The sequence below is a fragment of the Onychomys torridus genome, chromosome 8 (assembly GCF_903995425.1).
Source record: "Onychomys torridus chromosome 8, mOncTor1.1, whole genome shotgun sequence".
NCBI classification, from domain to species: Eukaryota; Metazoa; Chordata; class Mammalia; order Rodentia; family Cricetidae; genus Onychomys; species Onychomys torridus.
This window is the reverse complement of record NC_050450.1, coordinates 4500727-4524873: the sequence shown is the minus strand read 5'-3', so window position 1 is coordinate 4524873 and position 24147 is coordinate 4500727. Positions and strand designations below refer to the sequence as shown.

The window sequence follows — 24147 nt, the reverse complement described above, 5'->3', positions numbered from 1 at the left end:
CAAATAGGGCATCCATCCTCTTCTTTCCTAACTCTCCTGCAGGATACTTCCCCTGTGGGAGCCCACAGAGGGAGTACTTCCTAGTAAGGCCTTACTCAAGGTCAGAAAGTCTGGGCTTGCTTAGCCCAGCAGGGCTGCATAATGGGATATTTGGCCAAAGGTGTGGGTACCAGGTGTTTTGAAGGGTCTACACTTGTTGGTACTTTATACCTTGACCTTGGATAAGGGACGGCTTTTGTCCTTCCTCTTGCTGATGTTTAAAAGGCCCATCATGAATAAAGTCTGGGCGGCTGGGTATTGATCCAGCCCCCCCCCCCCATCCTGTATCTTTGTCTTTCTCTTTGTCTAGGACTATATTTTTTGTTGTTTTTTTTAGGTCTACATTTTTATCTAATACGTCCTCATTCCTCACTCCTTCCCCCAAGAACCCTCTGACAGGTTGGACACTTCCCATATGCAGTAAGGAGTGAAGTACTCTTAGTCAGCACTTCCTATGGTAAACTACGACCACTCCATTTCTGAGCGACTTGAACTTTTCAACACGTGACTCACAGTATTTCTTTTGTAGGCTTACTCTTCGTCTTATAATCACCTTCAAGCAAAGCACACAACTCAGTGCAGCCAGAAAACTTCTCTCCTCTCCCCGCCTTTCTCTTGAGACAGGGTTTCTCTGTGTAGCCTCAAACTCAGAGAGCTGCCTGCCTGTCTCTTAGTGCTGGGATTAAAAGTGTGCGATACCATGCCTAGCCACAAAATTTCCTTAATATCATACTGCTGAAGGCTAACCAAATTAACAAAGCCAATAAAACAACAAGAACACTACCCAAACAAATCTATCACAGCTACAGATAAAGCCCTAGTAATACTCACAATAACTCCACATAAACAAAGCCAGACATGGGATACCTTGCTCAGCCTTTATACAATGGGGAGGGCTAGGCTCTCCTTCAACTTGGTTGACTTTGTTGACGACCATGGGAGGCCTTACCCACTCTGAGGAGTGGATGGGGGTAGAGTGGGAGGGAGGTGAGGAGGCAGGAGAAAGGGAGGGAGGGGGAACTGGAGTTGGTATGTAAAATGAAAAAAAAGTTAATAAATATGTATGTGTGTGTGTATGTATATATATAAACAAACAAACCAAACCAAAACCAAAACCAAAACCAAACCAAACAAAAAAAAGAAGCCAGACAACTAGTGCAGCCCAAGCTTAAAGAGCCCCGTTAAACTTCAGCATTCCCATCTGACCAGCTCTTGGACTATGTAAATGCAAATGTTCTTAAAAACATGTTTCATTTTGTATCCTTCTTTCCAGGTATAAATGCAATCAAACAGGCTGTGGTAATGCTTACTGATAACTGTGAGTTCTGTTTGGCAAACTATGAGCACACACACTAGTACTGACTACACCTCCCATTTTCTGCTCCACTGAAAATAAGCCAACAGAAGCTGTAAATAGGGTCTAAACCCCATATGTGTGTCTGTGGACCTGGGAAATAGAGTCATCATGAAGTTCCACAATGTGGTGGTATTTCTTGATGTACTGTAGAGCTTGAGTAGGTGACTCTCCTCCCCACTAGTGTTAGCTCATGTGTCATATAAATATACTACCTGCCACCATAACCTATTCTGCATGCATATGTGTGCTGTGGCAAGTAAGACTCTCAATGAAAAACCACACTCATCTTTGGAATGAAATGTTCTCCATATGAATGACATACTCCAGATACATACCTTAAAAATGCGAGTGAAGCCAGATACGGTGGAATATGCCAATAATAAAAAGCTGAAGAGTGAAGCAGGAAAATGGAGTTTGGGATAAGCCCCAGCTATTCCTTGCTGGGTGTGGTGGTACAAACCTAAGCCTGAGCTATATAGTCAGACCATGTCTCAAAATAACAACAGAAAGCAAACTTTAGATAAAGGTTGTCCATATTTCATTTTCAGCCAATCTCTCTTGCTTATTAGCAACTGCCCAATACCCAGTGCTGCCCCCAAACAGAAAAGTATTTAGTTCTCTTCTTAACTCCTCCTTTGCTTCTGACCTTCCTTCCCCTGTGTCCAACAGAGCCCCTCACTTAAGAAAGTCTCTTCGTCCTTCGAGGGCTGACATGGACATTATTTTCCTCTTTTGCATGGGAATACTATTTTCTGTAGCCATATACAGCATATGCTATCAGTGATACATTGTCTGCTGGGTCTCTCTCTCTCAGTTTTCCACTTTCAGGGGCACACATACATACAAAGCTTCACACAGGAATGTTCATTTAACTGAAAATTCAAGAAATTATTATTCCTACACATCTACACATACTTTTAAAGTTTCTTTACTGGGATATAATTCACATAAAGTTTACAATGCTATAGTTTTTAATATTATAGACACAGGGTTATGCAACCTTAAAATAATTAACAACAGAAAAAAACCTAACAAATTAGAACTGTCTCCCCCTAATGCTTTCAACTATAAACTCACTGTATAGCTCTATCACATTTTATCCACAATTAGCTGAACATTTTGATTGTTTACATTTTTTAGTGACAATGAATTATACTACCACGACTACCTATGTACAAGTTTTTGTGTGGACATGTATTTTCATTTTACTAAGGTACATAGTTGGAAAAAAAAACCTCTGTCAATGTGTGTTTGTGTGTGTGTGTGTGTGTGTGTGTGTGTGTGTACACACATACATACTACATACTTCAGGTTGGCCTTAACTCCCAAAGATCTGCTTGCCTCTGCTCCCAGTGCTGGGATCTGAGGCATGTGCCACCATACCTAACATTACTGAACATTTAGATCATGTCTATCCCCTTGAGAAGAGCCTTGTTTTGCTTTTCTTGATACAAAGGATTAGAAACAACGCACATGACATTATATACATAAAATATGTAAGCATGTACATAAAACATACACACATGCACATAAGAGCTACTGACTTAGCTGGGCAGTGGTGGCACACGCCTTTAATCCCAGCACTTGGGAGGCAGAGCCAGGTAGATCTCTGTGAGTTCGAGGCCAGCCTGGTCTACAGAGTGAGATCCAGGGTAGACACCAAAACTACACAGAGAAACCCTGTCTCAAAACATCCCTCTCCCCCCCAAAAAAGAGCTACTAACTTGCTACAGTGGCTACTATCTCTGGAAAGGAAGAGTGGGTTAAAGAAGGAACAAGACTCATATTGTGTACTTGTATTTTTGCTATAAAATATAAGTGACTTAGCTGACCTTGAGATCGCAAGTGGTGTTCAGCAGGAGGTTGGAAGGCTTGAGGTCACGATGCAGAACGTTAGCTGAATGTATATATTTTAATCCTCTCAGGATCTGATATAGAAAATAGCAGATATGGTCATTGCTGAGGTGTTGTGTCTTCAAGAGCTTGTACAGATCTGTCTCCATGAGGTCCTGTACTATATATCTGTTTGACAGGTTAAGGTAAACATCCAACAAAGTTGGCCACACTTAGCAAAGCATCAAACAAACTCAACTTTTCTTAATCCTTTTCCCATGCAGCTTCTGATACAGCAAGGTCATCAATAGAGAGGAGAAACCGAAGAAAACATGGGTATACTCTCACGAAAGAGAATATACATCATCTCTGCCTTATGTGGCTTCTTGTGGGTCTAGACTGAGACTTAAAACAGAATGTTTGCCAATCTTGAAGTCTCAACTAACTTGTTCTCCAAAATTGCCCACCACCAGCCACTGCCTCCGAAGCTTAAAGGACACGATGGCCAACACCAGCACTCGTCTTTCTGCCCAGAAGCAACGTGCAATGACACACTGTTCCCTTTGCTTCCTGCCACCAAGCTCTTCAGACTGAGTCCACTTTCCGCCATTCTTCCCTGTTCCTGACTACTGTTTATATGGGTAAGACCAAGGGAAGCAGTGTGAAGAAGGGGCTGACGCTGGGTTTTGCTCTTCTTTTTTTCCCCGCATAGCTACTATTTAAGCACCTAAAACTTCAACTGAACCACATTATTTCTTATGAAAATTATATTGTGATGGGCAGTGGTGCCGCCCAATACTTGGGAGGCAGAGGCAGGTGAATTTCTGAGTTCCAGGCCACCTTGTTCTACAGAGTAAGTCCCAGGACAGAATAGGGCTACACAGAAACACCAAAAATCCCAATCAAAATAAAACTTGTCATCTACAAGAGGCTTTATGACAAAAGGTAAAACAAGACCAACAGGTGGTGGCAGCAGGAGGCATTCACGTAAGATACCACACCACCTCCTAACAGAGCTGTTTAAATGTAGGTCTGCCTGGAGACATGGAGCCGGTCACTCCCGAGGGGTGCAGACTACAAGGGGGTCTTCTAGACCAGCCTAGCCTTAAAATATGATCAGGCCCAGTTTATCCATTTTAAAGACAGGAAGCTGAGGCTGAAAGAGGCACACACTAGGGCTGTCTGGAAGGCACTGATCAGCCAGGTGTACCCACTTCCCCATGTGAATGAATGCTTGTTTCCCTCTCACTACCATAACGGGGCTGGAAATGACAACAACCAAGACTTTGCAAAACTAGAAGAAAACTGTTATAGAGACAGAGGAAACACTGAACTTCATAAAAAACATATTAGAATTAGTTACCAAAAACTAATAACATGGAGAAAAAATAAAATGCTTTAAACATTAAAGTTAAGTGCAAATTACAATCTCCCCTTTTAGCATGCTTTACGTGTATGGGAGGAATGATTAGAAAACACTTTGTGCACACTTCATTAATTTCCAGTTATTTACTCCACAAAGTGACTATGGAGGACGAGGCAACCGCTAACGTAGAAAAGGATACACATCTTTCATCTGCTCAATGGTTGGTGCCCGGATGATGTCATTGATGCCGATGATATTCTCATGTCTGAAGCGCAGTAAGATTTTTATTTCTCTTAGGGTTCTCTGGCAGTAGGTCTGGTGCTCAAAAGGACTGATTTTCTTGATAGCAACTCGAACTTTGTTGAGATTATCATAAGCAGAGCTAAAAATAAAATTAAAAAACCAAAGGTGTGCTACGTGAGAAAAGATAGTATTAAAAACAGCTCACAGAAATTTTTGGCAGAAAATACAAACTTGTAAATAAAGTATTAGTTTTAACATCTGTACTGATACTTAAGGAAGGTAAAGCAGGCAGCAGATGCTGACTTGACACTTAAGAGCTGCAGGGCCCTGCTCACAAGATGAATGCTCATTTTCATAAACCTAAGATAGGTTTACAGGAAACAAAACCAAACCCACACTAAAAATCAACAACAACAACAACAACAACAATCACCACAACATTTTCCCATGGTCTTAAATAACAGCAGATACATTTTGGTGAGAATATCATTTCTGCCTCCACAACAACTACTGATAGTTAGTTGTATTGAGTTCCGTGACGCAGCACAAACATCAAGTACAACCAACCAACAGCTTTATCACTAAAAACCAGATTTGGAAAGCTTAATTGTCTTTATTAACCTCAACCTCTTGCCTTTTTTTTTTTTTTTTTAAAGACTTGCTTATTTTTATTTTGTGCATATGGATGCTTATCTCCTTTATCAATCTCAACCTCCTTGAAAAAAGATTTGTTTTTTTTTATTTTTATTTTCTGTGTATGGATGCTTGTCTCCCTGTATGACTGTGCACGTGTGTACGGTGCCCTTGGAGGCTAGAAGAGGGCATCGGATCTTCTGGAACTGGAGTTACATGGACAGCTGTGAGCTGCACGTTGAGTACTGGGAATGGAGCCTGGGTGCTCTCTGCAAAGTCACCAAGTACTCTGAACCACCAAGCGATCTCTCCAGCCCAGTTATCAACCTTCTCACACGCAAAAAATAGGACTATTTTTTGTTATTGTTTTCAAGAAACTGAACCATGATATTGGAGTAATTCTATAACAAAACCTACAAAATAATCTTCTAAAAAATACTTTCACAGCATGATAGTACTTCAATTCTTCCCAAGCTATCCTTAAGACCCAACTACTAATTCTGAACAGAAGCAATACATATTTTACTTTCAATTTCAGGATGGTTTAAATTTGGGGTGGGGGGTTTGAGACAAGGTTTCTCTGTGTAGCTTTGGTGGCTGTCCTAGATCTCGCTCTGTAGACTAGGCTGGCCTCAAACTCACAGAGATCCGCCTGGCTCTGCCCCCCGAGTGCTGGGATTAAAGGCATAAGCCACCACCCCCTGGGTAAAAATTTTTTTTTTATCTTTTTGGGGGGGGCAGCGATTTAACTAAATATTTTCTACAAAGGCATTTTATATTAATAAATAACATCTGACCACTGACTAAAGCAATGAAAATTTTGGTAGGCAGTAAAATATTTTATTGTTTCCTCATTAAGTGCTAGAAATGTGACACAGTAAAATTCTATTATTTGAAAGTTCACACTTCTAAAATGGTATTTATCTACTTTTACTGATACCCTTGACTGCATCTATCCAAAGACAATGCTTTAGGAGTAAGCAACCTTGGTGATGGTTGCAACCATCTCACAATGCCATCAACATGCTGCACTGTCCCCTGCTGTGGGATGTTCTGTATGTTAAATGTGTTGCTCTGATTGGTTAATAAATAAAACATGATTGGCCAGTAGCCAGGCAGGAAGTATAGACGGGACAAGAGAGAGGAGAATTCTGGGAAGTGGAAGGCTGAGTCAGAGAGACACCGCCAGCCGACACCATGACAAGCGAGATATAAGGTACTGGTGAGCCACATGGCAACTTATAGATTAATAGAAATGAGTTAACTTAAGATAGAAGAACAGTTAGCAAGAAGCCTGCCACGGCCACACAGTTTCTAAGTAATATTGTAAGTCTCTGTGTGTTCACTTGGTTGGGTCTGAGTGTCTGTGAGACTGGCGAGAGAGAGATCTGTCCTGACCATGGGCCAGGCAGGACAACTCTAGCTACATCCCCAAATACTGTGAAATGAAATACAATTCTTAAACAGAATGACTATTTAAATGTTACTTTCCTTGGTTTGTACATTAGGGCCCAAAGCAGTGGTTTTCAGGGAGACAGGCAAAGGATGTACAATTTAGGCAAGTGTATCTATACTGGGATCTACTATAGAAACAAACACTCTTAGGCAGTCAGTGGTGGTACACACCTTTAGGTGGATCTCTGTGAGTTCAAGGCCAGCCTGGTCTATAGAGTTCCAGGACAGCCAGGGCTACACAGAGAAACCCTGTCTCGAAAATAAACAAAAAAAAAGAAAGAAACCTCTGTTTGGTAATCATAACTGAAAAAAAAAAACATATTTAAAACAGTTACAAAGGTTTGGGGTTTCAGATTGTCAGCTCAGTGCCTGGTAGCATCTTAAAGCCTCAAAATTTGATCTTTCAGCATTGTAAAACATTGCAAAAATTAAGTAAAAATCCTGGTCAGAAACTCGACATTAGAAATTCTTAAGTTTTCATTGAACATAGTAGTCAAACCTGGCTTGCATTACAGAATTATAATCTACCAGGACTGGCCTTTATTTTGTTTGCTCACTTGTTTATTTATAAGGCAGGGCAATTTATTTACTTAGTTTTTTTGAGGCAGCATTTCTCTGTGTACTGGAACTTACTCTGTAGACTAGGCTGGCCTCAAACTCAGAGAACCGCCTCCTCTGCCTCCCGCTGGGATTAAAGGTGTGGCAATCACAATGGGTTTATCTAATGGGGCTGTTAGGAGTCAAGCAGTGTAGCCTTCTACCATATCACCTGACTTGGTGGTGACATAACCAAGATGACTTCTTTTTTGAAGGTGTGTACCATTCTCTTCCACCTCCACCTGAAAAGAAGCCATGATCCTGCTCATATAGTGTGGCTTGCTCCTGTCAGATATATATGTAAGGGCAGAATACGCATATGCATACAAATAAAATTTTAAATGGAAAGAGGAGCTAGGGTATCTATCCTGATGGCACACATCTATAATCCTAGCACTAAGGAGGCAGAAGGAAGTAGATCTATGAGTTCAAGGCCAACCTGGTCTATATAGTAAGTTCCAGGACAACCTGGGTTACATAGTGAAAGACCCTGTCTGGTTGGGGGGGATAAGAGGCATGGGTCAGTGGCTAAAAGTTTATTCTGTTCTTCCAGAAGGCCCAAGTTCAGATCATAGCACAACTTCTGGATTGGATTTGAGGCCTGCTCTACAGGAGAGCTGTGTCTGGTACTATAAATCTAGTCAAAAGTCCATGGCCAGGGAAGCCATGGGTTCTAGAGATGAATCTACTAATGCTGTTTTGCTAATTGGATATGCTGTCAAATTGCCTTCTAAATATATGTATACCCATAAGTTCCAAAGCTTTCTCAAGCTTGGTCAAAGAAACTTCTTTCTGCAGTGGGCAGCAGCTAATGCAAAGTGCTGGGAACAAGTGACTGTTGAATGCTCAGCCCTAAACTGGACATCTGTATCATGCCCCACCCCCTCCTGAGGTTCAGGAAATTTCATGGAAGATGGAGAAAAGAATGTAAGAGATGGAGGATGAGGAGGAATGTTGTGAAATGCTGCATATGATCAAGCCAATCAGGACATCAGTATGAATGAGAGAAGCCTTCATGACATCCAATAATAGCAGAGGAGTAACTGGCAAATGATGGCTGCTGGGGGAGAAGTAATTTTTCTTTGGGGATACAGCTGCTGAATGATGGGTTGCCCATCTTCTGGTAGATGGCCCCATGTCCATTAGGCACACTAACTGGACCCAAAGGTTATAAAAAAATAAGATAGGAATGAGGGAGGGAGAAATGTTGGAGGCTTCTGGGGGAAGTGGGAGGGGAGATTATGGGCTAGACAGCACCCAGATACACTGCACAGATGCACAAATTATCAAGAATAAATCAAAGAATTTAAATGAGGGGTGCAGGACTTTGGATGTCTGGTTTATTCCAGGGCTGAGATGAGTTGGAATAAACTCCAGAAGACACTGATCTGCAAATATGAACTCAAAGCCATAAAATCCTGGATATTATTTAACAGATGCTTTGTGAACACTTAGAGAAGAAAAGGGAATCAACATGTGTCAATTATGAATAGTCATGGCAAACCAATTTCATTTCCTGTTTTGATAGGGTTACCACAGCAACAAGAGAGTGTTGGTCACAGCTTCTGGAGAACTCAAACTACTTGAAATGTACTTCCCATTTGAGAGACTTTATGATAAGTGTGGTGAAAAACGCTCTGAATTTAGTGAGGAATGGAGACAGCAAAACACAACATACCCTCACAGAAATTTGCTTCCTAAATGAAAAGAGAATCCAGGTAGATTAATTCCAAATAAGGATATCAGAGAAAGGATGAAAAATTGGGTCTAAGCTCCAGGTATGGTGGTGCACATCTTCAATCCCCAGCATCCAGGAGGAAGAGGCAGTAACAGGCAGATCTCTGTCAGAGGCCAAATGGGTCTACACAAACAGTGCAAGGCCAGCCATAATTCAACCCTGTCTAAGAGAAGTTAGGCAGGCAGGCAAGCGGGCCCTATAGAAACCATATCCTACAGGAGTAGACTTTTTACAAAAAAAAGCAGGGTTAAAAGCAAGTAGAAATGTAACATATGGAAAGGGAGAATTACCAGTATAGGACCACTGACTTCATCCAGCACTGTCCCTTCCCAGAAAGAACCATGCTCACCAACAGCTCTCAATTTCTGTCTCAGAAACTATGCAAACCCATGCCTAGCAGATCACTCTGTTCTGAAGCTCAAAGTGAGGGGAACACTGTGGTTGAGGAAAGAAGAGGGCTATTGTAGGGTGTACCCTCCTGAAACTGCTGGCACAGAACTCTAAAAAGCCTAAGAATTTTCTAGTTGAGTCTGGCCTTCAAGGTCATTAAGAAGATATAGTACTCATCATAGTAGGAAGAAAGAATATATATTCCATTTAATATTTCTTCACTTGATTTTTATAGCATGCGGGACAGTATAGTCACACTCTAGACCTTGCAAATATCAGAAGGTATATCCCTTTAGGATAGGAGCCAAGAATGATTTATGTATGTACAATATATGTGTATATATATGCATGTATGTATGAATGAATGAGATGATGGGGATGGAACACTGGGTACTGTAGGCAAGTATTCCCTGGCCTACTTGACTTAGAGATCTAAAGATGCCCGTGTGTGGGAGGGGGGTGTTGGATGGAGACCATGGTTCTCAGCAGTGTAAGGAAGAACAATAGAACCTGCAGCAGGTATCACTGTCAGTAAAGATGATAAACCAGTTAAGGGCAGTAAGAAACAAATAAACAATAACAGACTAAGAACCTCCTGTCCAACTTGAAAGTCAATGTGTTTACTCAAACAGACAGACGAGGGGGGAAGACTGGTATTTCAGAAGTCAGAGAAGGAACTTCAAACTGAGGTGGAGAAGGCTACAGAACTGGAGAACAGTTAACTCAGTCTACAATGAGATGAAGTGAGGTGCCCTTGGTCCTGTAAGAAAATGAAGGAAGGCAGATGTAAGTGCAAAAAACAAAACAAAACAAAACAAAACAAAACAAACCAAAACAAAACAAAACCAGGGATCTTTTAAAAAATGGTAACAGGGCAAGGGAAGAAATACTAGAAAATGCAGGTAGACAACTGGAAAGGTATTATGAAGAAAGTAGGCAAATTAAGGTTAGAGACTAGTAGGGTGGAAGAGAAAGTGCCCCAAGGCAAAACGGGGACGGGGGTGGGGGGTGGGGTGGGGAGTAGGGGTGGGGGGTAGAATCAATGTCAGAGGAGGAGAAACACATGCAAAGACACAAAGGCACTAGTACTTGGACACATCTTCACAATTTGGCTTATGTCACCACCCACCCATCCAAGACGCCCAAAATAACAAGACCAGGTCAAGCCCTTTCCAAGGCCCAGGGTTATTTCTTTTTTCAAGTGGTCCCCCGCCCCACCACTGGGTTTCTCCATGTAGTTTTGGTGCCTGTCCTGGATTTCGTTCTGCAGACCAGGCTAGCCTCAAACTCAAGAGATCTACCTGGCTCTGCCTCCCGAGTGCTGGGAGTAAAGGCGTGCGCTAGCACAGCCCAGCTCTTTTTCAAGTTATTTGAGACAAGGTTTCTTTGTGGAATCTTGGCTGTCCTAGAACTTGCTTTGTAGACCAGACTGACCTTTAATTTAGAGATCCACCAGCCTTTGCTGCCTGAGTGCTGAGATTAAAGGGGTATGCCACTAGCACCCAGATGGCCCAAGGTTATTTCAGATGTAGTTTTGGAACTGTCCCAAAGCTTGAGGACAAAATGAATAAAGTTACTTTATATGGGAGAAACTGAGCAGATACTAGCCTCTACTAAGTGGTCACAAGGAAATACGTATCTTCCAATGACGGAATACAGGCTCCATCTCTATATTCTTGTGTAAGACTTTTTCCCCCTTGAGTCTACAATCACAAACAAAAACAAACAAACAAAAACTAAAAATGGAACAAAGAGTGTGGGACTCTCAGGGTGGGACCTGACATACTTCCTCAGCCTAAAGAGCAACTATAAAGCAAAGTTTATGCAGATTTAATTAAAGGAGAGGGCCAGTTCCATCTCTTACAAGCAGAAGGCAGTGGTTCTACATTTAGAGTCAAGGACAGAATCTTCCACAGCTATTGAGGAATGTCACTAAAGCCAGGGGTGTCCCTGCATGGAGGCCTGGATCAGCCACTGCATGAAGCTGTGAAAGTTAAGCTGAATTTTGTTGGAGGCCACAAGATGTTGGAGGTGACAGTGCCATGGAAAGTTAGCTGAGAAAAGCTGCTGACAGAGAATGGAACCAGTCCCAAAGAGAAGTATGTTGCAGTTTACAAAGCTAGAGAGCCATTTAAGCTTTTTTTGACATCAGACATAGAGATACAGTATTTGGAGTTTGACTTGCTGGGTTTCAGGTCTTGCTTTGGTCCAGTATTTCCTCAATAATCTCTCTTTCATCCCTTTGAAAAGGCAATTCTATGCCACTGTGTTGGAAGTATTCAATTTGCCTTTTGCTTTGACAGGGGATTATAGTTAAGAGTGTCTTGAGACTCAGAAAAGACTTTGGATTTTCAAACAGTGTTGAGACTGTGGAAGACTATGGGGACTTTTGAAGCTGGACTGAACACATTTAACATTATGATATGGCCATGAGCCTCTGGGGGCCAGGGAGTGGAATGCAGCGCTTTGAATGAGAATGGCCCCCTGGGCTCATACATTTGAATGCTTGGTTCCCAGCTGGAACTATTTAGGAAGGATCAGAAGGTGTGCCACTGGAAGGTGGGCTTTGATGTTTCAAAAGCCAATGCAAGGCTAATCTCTCTGCCTCGAACTTTTGGATAAAATGCAAACTCTTGCCAAGTGGTGGTGGAGCACACCCTTAATCCCGGCACTCGAGGCAGAGGCAGAGGCAGAGGCAGAGGCAGAGGCAGAGGCAGAGGCAGAGGCAGAGGCAGAGGCAGAGGCAGACAGATCTCTCTGAGTTCAACAGAGCTAGTTCCAGGACAGCCATGACTATGTAGAGACCTGTCCCCCAAATAAATAACTAGTAAAATAAACTAACCTGAAGTTTGGTAGTTGAAAATGAGGATCAAAACACTAAACAGACACTAGGCCCGTGTGGAGGCTAGAGGACAACCTCTGAAGTAGTGCTCTCCTCCACCTTTCTGCTTTACCCACTGGTCTAACAAGTTTTCTAACACTGAACGGGCTGCACATATGTGTCAGTAAGACGTCTGAAACCCATGACTGATCTACTTTGCTGCCTGTACAATTTTGAAGCTGCAAGGAAAGAAAAAAAAAAATCTAAATGGATCTTGGAAGTTCCCCTGAGCTGAAAACAGAATTGGTGGTTTGTAGAGGCCAATCAGTCAGAACTGTTGGGCAGAGAGAGGAGTATTAGAAACGTACAAGAGCCAGTGGAGATCTGTATGGTGTTCCTTTTTGTAATGTACATTATATTGCTAAATGTGTGGTGCTAGTTTAAGATTATTAGAAGTAAATGTGTGTACGATGTCTTCCAAAATTCACTGTCTTGGGGCAGGCTGGGCCCCTAACTCTCTGGTGGAGGGAAAGGAAAACAGCCCCTCTCCAAACGTTACGAAAATAGTAAACAATTGCTGAAAGAGACTTTCCATATAGTTGTGCAGACAACTCCAGGGATACAGCTTTCCTACATGGCCATTCATACTGAGGAGGGTTTTTCAATGATGTAGCTATTTTTGAGTCATACACTCTTGAAAGTAACCCCCTAAACTCACTGATTCATTAAGCTAAAGTTGGGTAGGATTGTTTCTTTGGTTTAATGACCTATCTGGGGTGAACAGATGTCTCCTCAAAAAAGCTAAACAAATAGAAAATTAACTAAAATTTTTTGTTTTGTTTTTAGAGACAGGGTTTCTCTATGTAGCCCAGCTGTCTTGGAACTCACAATGTAGACTAGGCTGGCCTTAAACTCAGAGATCCACCTGCCTCTGCCTCCAGGTGCTGGGATTAAAGGCGTGCTCCACCACCGCCTGGCCTGAAAGTAACTTTTATGAACAATTCTTACTTAGTAACAGCTACAATTTGCCAAGTGCTTCTTAAATGCTATGCTATGTGTAGAAGGTGGTATTTCAATGACGGATTAAGGTTTTAACAGGTAGCCAAAAAGAAAGGTATTTTAGAAGGAGCCATGGGTACTCAGAGGGCTGAGTCCAAGGGCTGCACAGGACAATGTGGCTTGAGTTCCCATGTCCTGGGGTAGAGCAAAGGGTGACACTTGAATGACGTACAGAGAGGGGTAGGTAGGTAGCTCAGTCAGAAACACAGGCACCATGCCAACCGACGACGACAATGACGACGACAGGAGGTTGAAGCAGAACTAGGCAGGCCAACAAGACGCCGCTACAGTTCTCAAAGTACCGCCATCCATCCCCACTCCAAAGTTAGAGCAGCTGCTAAGACTTGACACTTGCTCTTTACGATTAAGGACTAATAAAGATATACATATGTTGAAGGGATCTTTTCTTCCTTTGAGCCAGGATCTCTGCACAGTTCAGGCTTGTGTAAAACTCATTGTGTAGCCCAGGTTGGCCTCAAACTTGCAGCTCCTGCTTCCACCTTCCAAGTACAATGTGCACCATAATGTCCAGTTAAAATTAATTTTTCTTAATAGTAAAATGGTATTGTTTAATCCTAACATCACAAAAATAATATTTCAATGTCTCCAATTTCCTTTGTAATTTTATATTCATTCAAAAGTATTGATTTGAGGGCTCACAAGTTTTACTAATACCTAATGCAATGGTTCTCAACCTTTGGGCTGTGACCTCTTTGGCAAACTTCTACCTCCAAAAATATTTACATTATTATAACAGTAGCAAAATTACAGTTACAAGGTAGCAACGAAAATAATTTTATGGTTGGGGGTCAGCACAACATGAACTGTACTAAAGGGTCACAACATTAGGAAGGTTGAGAACCCCTGGCCTAAAGGACCCATGGAACAACAACAACAAAAAGACTAAGAACTCTTGTTACAAGGGCAATTTACAAGCTCAGTGGAAATGGTAGAGACAGAAATATCAGTTTTGAAGAAATTACACAGCAGAACTTCCTCAAAACTTCACTCAGTCCATACTCAGGTTGGACTTGAACCTGTGATAATCTTCCTGCAGCAGCTTCCTGAATAATGGTAGAAAGAAAAACCTTGCCTGCCCTGAAATTCTTATTAACCATCTCCAATTGTGTTAAGCACTATGGGTAGAGTGGTGAAAACACACCTTTATGACCTCATAACTACACAGGGGAGAAATGAAGACATAGATATTAATATATGATATTATGAACAAACTACCATAAATATGGAGAAAAATATAAATAATTAGTGCTATTAAAATGACTAGAGAGGGCTGGAGAGATGGCTCAGAGGATAAGAGCACTGATTGCTCTTCCAGAGGTCCTGAGTTCAATTCCCAGCAACCATATGGTGGCTCACAACTGAATGAGGTCTGATGCCTTCTTCTGGACTGCAGTCATACATGCTGTATACATAATAAATAAATAAATCTTTAAAAAAATAAAATAAAATGACTAGAGAACTTGGTTTAAATTGGGAATTCACAGAAGGTTCTGTCTTCTTGGCAAAGTGAGCGAGGCCTTTAAACAGAGACCTGAATGACTAGCAAGAGTTGGAGGATGGCAAAGTAGGAGAATATTCTACTAGTAGGTTTAGTAGAATGTATGTACCTGTAAAGCCATCATTAAGAGTGCACTGACCCTATACAAAGCACTATAGGAAACTGCATAAAGCTGAGTGTGGGAGAGGTGGTCTTCCTCAGAGAAGAGCACACCTATTAATTGCTTGTCTAGTGGCAAATAGCCCTGAAAACATACATACAAGTAACAATGTAAGGGCTCAACAGGTTGTCTTCAGGTATATGCATGTATATATAAATATATGCATGCAGTAACAATTGAAAAAGAGGCAAAGAATTCAAAGAACAAAGTTGACAGATACATCAGAGGGTTTGAAGGAAAAGGTAGAAATGTTGCATTTAAAACACAATCCCAAAAACAGACCAACAGTACACTAAGTACAGAGCACGGCTCATAGCGATGCTAAAGAAACCTGGCAATTATGTTAAGAATTAAATATTTATGTTAAACATGCTTCCATTTTAAGTGGAGAATAAGTCATATTTATGTATTTAAAAATTAGATTTATATATTATTTTATGTGAATGAGTGTTTTGCTTATATACAATATGTGCATCCACCACATTTGTGCCTGGTGCCTGTAAAGGTTGGAAGGTGTTGGATTCCCTGGATTGAAGCTGACAGTTGTGGACCACCAAATAGGTGCTAGGAATCAAACCCAGGTTCTCTGCAAGAACAAGTGCTCTTAATCACTGTGCAGAGGCTAGCCAGCCTGGTCAACATAGTGAGTTCCATGACAGCCAGAGCTACACAGAGACCCTGTTCTAAAAAGTAAGAACAAATAGAATAAAGAATTGGGGCTGGAGAGATGGCTTGCAAGCTAAAAGCACATATTGTTCCCAGCACCCAAGTTGAGTTGCTTCACAACCACTGGTATGTAACTCCAGCTCCAGGGGATCGATACCCTTTTCTGCCTTCCATAGGCACCGCCCCCATTATAATTTCAAAGTAAGACAATAACCTAATTATTAAAGTAGGCAATAGAATATTTTGTAACAAACAGGAAAATATAATGAAGACTGAAAAGGCAAACATGCATTAAAACCACACATTCTCTAGAACGGTAAAAATAAGACTGCTTGCAGGAAGTGGTGACAAGGACACACACAGTGGCGGCCTTCTTACACACTACAAGGGAGGTTACAAATGGTGTAACCATTATGGAAAATAGCTGGCAGTTTCTGAAAAACCAAAATGCACTTAACAAACCAAACTAGTAACTTCAGTAAGTTGAAATTAATCTATTTCCACAGAGATGTGTGTAAAAATGTTTATAGGAGCTTTATGTGTAAATGCCCCAAACTGGGAACAACTCAAATACCCATCAAAAGTAAAGGATGTGGGAGCTGGAGACATGGTTAAGAGCATCACTGCTCTTGCAGAAGATCTGAGTTCAGTTCAGATCCCAGCACCTACTTTGGGTTGTGACTCTACCTCCAGGTGATGTGACACCTCTAGCCTCCAAATAGCCATGGCACCCATTACAAACAAAACAAAACTACATACATACAGCCTGTTTGTTTTTTAAAGACAAAGAACTCATAGAGTTGGATGGATAGAGATGGGGAAGATCTGGGAAGAGATGAGGGAAGGGAAACCACGATCAGAATATTGTATGAAAAATTATTTAAAAAAATCTAAAACAATCACTAGTGGTGCAAAGGCACACACCTGTAACACCAGCACTTGAGAGGATTACAAACAAATAAACAAAAAAACAAAACCAAAAAAAAACCCCCAACCCCCCCCCAAAAACCCAAAAAACCAACCAACAAGAACATGCACCCCTACACACACTGAGCTGTGATATAAAATTAAGGGGCTGGTTTCCTTCAGAGTTTGTGGCTGATAATGAAGGCAACTCAAGGGAAATATTCCAAACAGGTTTCGATTAATGACATTATCTTTAGAACAAATGCCCAGCCTTCCACAATCTCCCTGTGTTTTGGTATAGAATTTCTGATTATGTTTAGCTTTTTTTCCTCTATCCTCTCTAGCTATCTGTCATGCAATCATATCTCATGGCAAAGACTAAATTTGTCTAAATAAAGTGGTTATGTAAAAGTACCACATACTGTACACAACGTTAAGCAACCAAAATGCTACCTATCAAATGTGAATGGATTATTTTTAGAGGAAGCCATTAAGCTGTTCTCTAAGCCTCCCATTTTGGTGAACTTTAATTATCTGAACACAAAACTACAGTACTTCATCTCACAGATAAAAATTAACTTGTCTTCAGATGCTAAACAAGTTAGACTGATCCAAATTATTGTTCCCAAAATAGGCAGGTAGATGATAATGACTGCTTTACAGGCATTCCTTACTTTAACATGGCTCTCTCATAGTGCACGAAGCCACAGCAACTGGGTTTTTGTACTTTTCTTTTTAAAGCTAGCTCCAACCATTAAATGAAGAAATGAAAGAATAAAGGCTAGCCTAAAGCCATTTTGGCTCTGCAACCAACAGTAATAAGTGCTTTGGTCTACTCAAACAATTAGTGTGTATGCTCCAATACCTGACAGGTACTGTAAAATCTGATGCCATATGTAGCCTCTAGAGAAAGGTGCTCTAGAGCCCAGAGCACACACACAAATGTTGATGACTACAGATGCATTTTTCAAGGTCTTCTGGCTTTAAAAATCTTTTACTTATTTATTTATTTTTTTTTTTTTAAGATGTATGCACCAGGCATGGTGATGCATATCTTTAATCCCTACATTTGGGAGACAGAAGCAGGTCCATCTCTTGTGAGTTTGAGGTCAGCCCAGTCTATATAGTGAGTTCCAAGAAAGCCAGGACTACACAGTAAAACTGTGTCAAACAAAAACACCCCCACACCTGCCAAAAACCAAACAGAAAGATTTACTTAATTACTTATTACTTGTATGTGCAGTGTGTATCTTCATGAGCTAATGTGCACAACAAGCATGAAGGAACTCACAGAAGCCAGAAGTAGAAACTGGATTTCCTAGAACAAGAATCATAGACAATTTTGAGTCACCAAAATTAGGAACTGATGCTGGGTCCCCTCCTCAAGAACAGCCAGTGGTCTTAACACCAAGCCCCCCAAAATCTTACTATTTATTACATTTTCCAATGTCGTAATTTTAAAAAGAACTAATTTGTCAGAAGAAAGCACAGCATCCCTTTCAAGAGATCTGAGCTTTAATCCCGAACTAGGTAGTGCTAAGTTACTAATAAGAAAACCCTGCCACATACTAAAACTGGAGCAACACAGGGAGCGTCAGCATGGTACCTGCACAAGGATGACATACAAGTTCAGGAAACAACCCAATCTGTGACAGCTATTCTTATCAACCTGACCACATCTGGAACTAACACCCATGTGGCTGGGCAAACCTGGGAGGGATGAATTCCCACCTTTGATCTGGGCCACACCTTCTGCTGGCAGCATACATATGGACATGGAGGAAGGCAGCTAGTTCTCCTTTTCACTGGCAGTCCATCCCTTCACTGCATTAGGGCCTCCAGCCCGGGAGGATGGGAATACCTACTGGATTCTTGGACTTTCCACTGGGAGCCAGCCACTGTTGGAACAGTCGGATCACAACCTGTAAGCCATTCTAATAAATCCTGTGTTCGAGAGAGAGTGAGAGCAAGAGAGAGCACGAGAGAGCAAGAGATTGATTTCCATTCTATCAGTTCCCTTTCTCTAGAGAACACCTAACTGCCCACGCACTGGACAGAAGCTGAATACATTACTGTGAATTCACATGTGGTGTATCCCACAGCTGGCAAATGAATGAGGAAGACAAGTGTGGGGTCCATGTTTCTAATTCTAGCAGTTGGGAGGCAGAGGCAAAAGGATTGATTACTCAGCAGTTTGAGGCCAGTCTGGGCTACATAGTGATATCATGTCTCAAAAACAAAAAACAGAAAAGAATCTGAACAGTAAGCGACAGAACTGGATCACAGTCTGTAGACTAAAACAGGACAGACAAGCCAAACACAGATAGTGAGGAGCCACACTGTAAGAGGATTACAAACAAGGGGGAAAGCTGACATTGTGCAGTGTTAGGCCCCTAGTGCTGGGATCAAAGGTGTGTACCACCATACCTAGCTATAATAGTTCTTAATGAAGCTTGCTTTTACTTTGTATCTTCTCATAATAACTAAATTAATACCCAATGCTAATGGATAAATGGCCTAATTACGTAGGGCAATCTAATCACACACTATAAACACTATTTTTTGTTTGACCTGGACATTTCACTTTGGAGTAGACCGAGGGAGAGCTGTTGTACTAAGAAACGTTTATAACGGCATCATTTAAAAGTATCCAAGCAGTCGGGGATACATCGGACGCCTTTAATCCTAGCACTGGGAGGCAGAGGCAGGAGGATCTGAGCTGGAGGCCAGTCTGGTCTACAGAGTGAGTTCTAGGACAGCCAGGGATTCACAGAGAAACCTCGTCTCAGAAAACCAAAACAAAAAATAGTGGAGCAATAGAAAGTCAAACAAATAAGGGGCAGTTCATTTATTTTAAATAAAATTTAACTTTAGGTTGCAGGTACATGTCATAGGTAACTCATAGGTATATGAAAGTTAGTAGCACACAATCATATAGTGTAAGCAGTACACAGGGTTAAAAACAACAACAAAAATAAAGTACCAACCAACCAACCAACCAACCAAGGGGCTAGTTAAGATGGCTCAGTGGACAAAGGTGCTCGCTGGCAAACCAAACCTGAAGACCTGAGTTCAATCCCAGGGACCCACACAGTAGAAGAAGAGTATCCCAAGTTCTACATTCACTTCCCACCCCACACCAACAATTAGATAAAGTAAAAACTAAATGGACTAAGTAAAAGAAAATAAAAACCAATAAGCAAAGAAACAACACCAGCCTAATCATACTGAGATCAGTTACTTCAGCCTGAATTGAGAAGGGAAAACAATAAATAGGAACCTAAAGGAGAGATGAGTTGAAGCAACAACTGCCTTAGACTGTAGAGCTATCAGCACTATGTGCAACAGGACAGCGCTGCAACACAGCTGCACTCAGGGACTAAGAATGAAGCTGGGTATGGTGGCCTAGGCCTTTAATCCCAATACTCTAGGAGGTAGAGACAGGTGGTTCTCTACTGAGTTCAAGGCCAGCCTGGCCTACATGGTGAACTGCAAGGCCGACAAGGCTGTAATAGTGAGACCATGCCTTAAAAAACAAAAAAAAAAAAAAGAAAGCGCAACAACCAGCCAGGTTGATGGCCATTGTGTAGCAGTTTCCCTGAGATTGTAACACTGCATCCTGTAGGGAAGCTCCTTGAACAAGAAGATAAACAACTCAAGAGAACTTCAGGAAGTCACTGAAACTGACCAGATTCACCAGGCCCGTCCTCGCCATAATAAGCAATTCTTATTGTGAGGCTAGTGAACAGAGCTGCAAAGACAACTCTGAGACAAGATCAGCTGCCTGGAAGACACAGAAACTTGCCAGCTACCTGGAAGACATTTAGACCAGCTGAGGCATCTGGTCTCCAACCTGATTGAGCTGCCTGCAGGCTGTACAGTATGCTCCAGGTTCCTAGGTTTGTGAACCTGTATTGGAGTGGACTTTGGTGATGCAGCTGTCTTTGAGTTATCTCTGCTCCTGTAAGCAACCCCTCACCCATATTCCTGTAAGTAGCCCCAACAGAACTCATTTATTCACCTAGTTGGACTTTTAAGGTGAGTAGATGTGTATCTTTCATCTCCTCAGGAAAGTTTTGTCATACAATGTGGCCCATTCCTATAATCCCAGCACTCTTGGCAGTAGAAGTAATTCAAGGTCATCCTCAGCTACAAAGAGTACTGCAACCTAAGCCAGCCTGAGCTATATATGATGCCCTGTCTCAACACAACCCTCACCTACCCTTCCAAACAACCAAAACTACCCATCCATAAAGGGTCACAGACTTTGAAAAGAACAGGAATATCTCATGGAAAGATGTGGAGGCAACTTTTTATAAAGGAAATAGCTTTTTATCATGAAATGCTCCAGGAAAAAAAAAAAAAGAGTATTTGCCTTAGATAGAGGAAAAAAGAGTTAAGAGAGGCTCTGGGAAAGTTCAAGACTAGATCAACAGGCTGGAAGGATGGTTCAGTGTTTAAGAGCACTGAATGTTCTTCCAGAGGACCCAGGCTGGACTCGCAGCACTCACATGGTGCCTCACAACTATCTGTAACTCCAGTCTCAGGGGATCTGACACTGTCTCACCTCCATGGGTACTGCACATATATGGTACACAGACATATATGCAGGTAAAACACCCAAAAACATGAAAGTCAAATGAAAAAAATTAGGAAATGATTTTACTATACAGGTAATGTGTACTCAAAGGTCATTTTCATACAAGTGTATGTTATGTGATGTTAAGCAAACCCTGTGCCCCACACCCTACCCTTCCCACTCGGCCATGTTCCCTTCTCCAGACAGTTCTGCTCTGCTCCTACTTTCATGTCACTACACAACGCATGACTGGATGGCCTGCAGAAAATTAAGAACCACAAATGATTAAAAAAACACCTCATTTGAGAATGGCTTAATTTGCTTAATGATTATCTCCAGTTGCATTTAAAAGGGAATTCTGACACAGCATGGATAAATAAAATGAGGAGATTAAGACAAAGAAAAATGAAGTCAGTCAGTCATAAAAAGACAACTTCATATAAAGCAGAATGATAATTGCCAGGGACTAAAGAAAGGGAGGAATGTAGAGTAGTGTTTTAATGGGTACATGGTTTCAGCTTTGCAAAAGATAATTCTGAAGATTGATTATATAAACACACTCAAATTACTGAACAATATACTTAATAGTTAAGATGCCAAGACATCAGTTTTTTAAAAAACATTTATTATTTTATGTGTATCCATGCATCACCATATGCCAGAAGGTATTGGCTGTAGTATTAAGGTAACTCCACGTAGTTATTTTGTGGGACAACTTACAAGTGAAGGGATAGGTTACAGGGTCTGGGAAAGGTGTACAGCAGTCCAGTGGTGTTCTCTGGAAAACTCTGCTCGGTCTACTTCCAGCTTCCAGGATCCAGGAACCAAGAGAACTGGCACATCTGGATCGCAGGTCTTAAGGGCTCCTGTCTCAGCCGTGCCTTGTAGGCATGACAGTTACCAAAGCCTCAATGGGGGTAGTACTTCCAGGTCAAAGCTGGAACAGCTACCCACTACAAAAAGGGGGCACCAGATCCCCTAAAATTGGAATTATATGGTTGTGAACCACCATGTAGGTGCTAGGAATTGAACCCAGGTCCTCTGGAAGAGCAATCAGTGCTATTTAACCACTGAGCCATCACTCCAGCCCTGCCAGATGTGAGTTCAAGGTCAGCTTGGGCAACAAAGTCAGACCTTATTTCAAAAGAGTAGGAATAAGATGATGGTTCCCACCTACTCCCAAGACAGGGCACCTCTGTGTAGCCATGGCTCTCCTGAACTCAGGCTGGCTTCAAATTCAGAGATTTGCGTCTCTGCCTCCCAAGTGCTGGGACTAAAGGTATGTGCTACCACTGCCCAGCCAAATTAGTGAATTTTCAATGTCTTTTACAACAGTTTTTTAAAAGCCTTCATGAAGTTACCCATGTTCATAAACACTGGACTACACACCAGTGATCTGCTTTCTTTTCTAGCCCTAATCTGCGGTAACGCTCGTACATTTGGAAAGCACCTTGATCTGGGCCAGTGAGGTGGCTGGGCTAGTAAATGTATTTGCTCCCTAACCCAATGACCTGGGTTTGAGCCCCAGACGTAAAAGGAAAGAACCAACTCCCACAAACTGTCTTCTGACCTCTAGACACATATCATTGGATGCATGCACCCACATGTACACACCTAAAATTTAAAGTGCACTGAGTTATAATTTCCTTTTGTTCTGTCACTATAAAAACCATGAAATGTTTCCACATTGGAACATGGTACTTGGGGTAACCTGCATCTGTGTTCCTGGGCCAAGGACATTCATATTTAACCCAAGAATAAACTGTTACTTCCTGTGAGGTGAGTGTTCTGTGTCCACAGCAGTAGTGTATCTTTCCCCCACAGAACTTTCTTTTCTGTACCTAAGGGAGAAAGAGCTCATCTGTTTTTCCAACCAGTAATCTTGTAGTGTACAGATGTCCATCAAACCATGGAGGCTCAATACAGGCCAGAGGCCTGGTTACAGTTACCCTTCCTCTAATACTGTCAAGGTAGCCAACAAAAAAAATTAAGAGATTTCTCCATTTGGTACAAACAGCTCTTATAAATGTTTTATCTCTCACTGATGAACTACTCAAATGAAAGTTCCTTCACTTTAGTCTTAATTATAGCTCAAAGGCTGTTAAGTTTTTTAATCACTATGACAAATACCCAAGAGAAACACAAAGGAGAGACTTACATTAGCTCAGTTTGAATTCTAGTCCAGATCAGAAGTTCTGCTCCAGGACCCTGTGACTGGGGGAGGTAGAACAGCATTCATCAGCAGGTGGGGGAGGGAGCAAACAAGCGATTGTGACAGTAGGGTAGGGGTGCGGCACAGCCCCTTGTAGACCCCTGGATGGTGCTGTACACATGCAGGTATGGATCCACCTCTTCACTAATTTTCTTTGAAATGGCAGGCACTCAAAACCTCACAAAAACACCTAGGGGTGTGTTTTACTCATTTCCTAGGTGTTTCTCAATTCAATCAAGGTGATGACAATAAGGATTAACCATTACAAAAAAGCAAGCAAACAAAAACAAAGAAGGTAATCATCACAAATGCTGACTGTGAAGCCTGCAATGCACGCACATTCACTCTTTCCATTTAATCTTCTACAGCTGTGTAACAGAGATAATCGTCTTCCCTACCCCTGAAGAGGGCTGAGGAAAGAGCAGTGAAAAAGATATAAAAGTACATAGTTTTATGCAAGAGACATTTCATATCACTATACTTTCATATGACATCTTTTATTATCTTGTTTTGTGCACATAAGCAATACCAAGTTTGGCACTCGCCATGGAACAGAATGGCTCTTTCTCTTTTC

The 24147-nt window shown here is 41.6% G+C and overlaps 1 protein-coding gene across 2 annotated transcripts in view; it reads right to left on the bottom strand.

Annotated features, from left to right (window-relative positions):
* Positions 1–24147, bottom strand: part of Mapk1 (mitogen-activated protein kinase 1) — a 63566-nt gene that overhangs the window by 23898 nt on the left and 15521 nt on the right. For both annotated transcript variants that reach the window (XM_036195668.1, XM_036195669.1), the window contains exons 2-3: positions 4795–4977; positions 3229–3418 (exon numbers count right to left, since the gene is read on the bottom strand). In XM_036195668.1, the coding sequence (XP_036051561.1) occupies positions 3229–3418; positions 4795–4977 (373 nt within the window). The remainder of the gene's footprint in view (positions 1–3228; positions 3419–4794; positions 4978–24147) is intronic.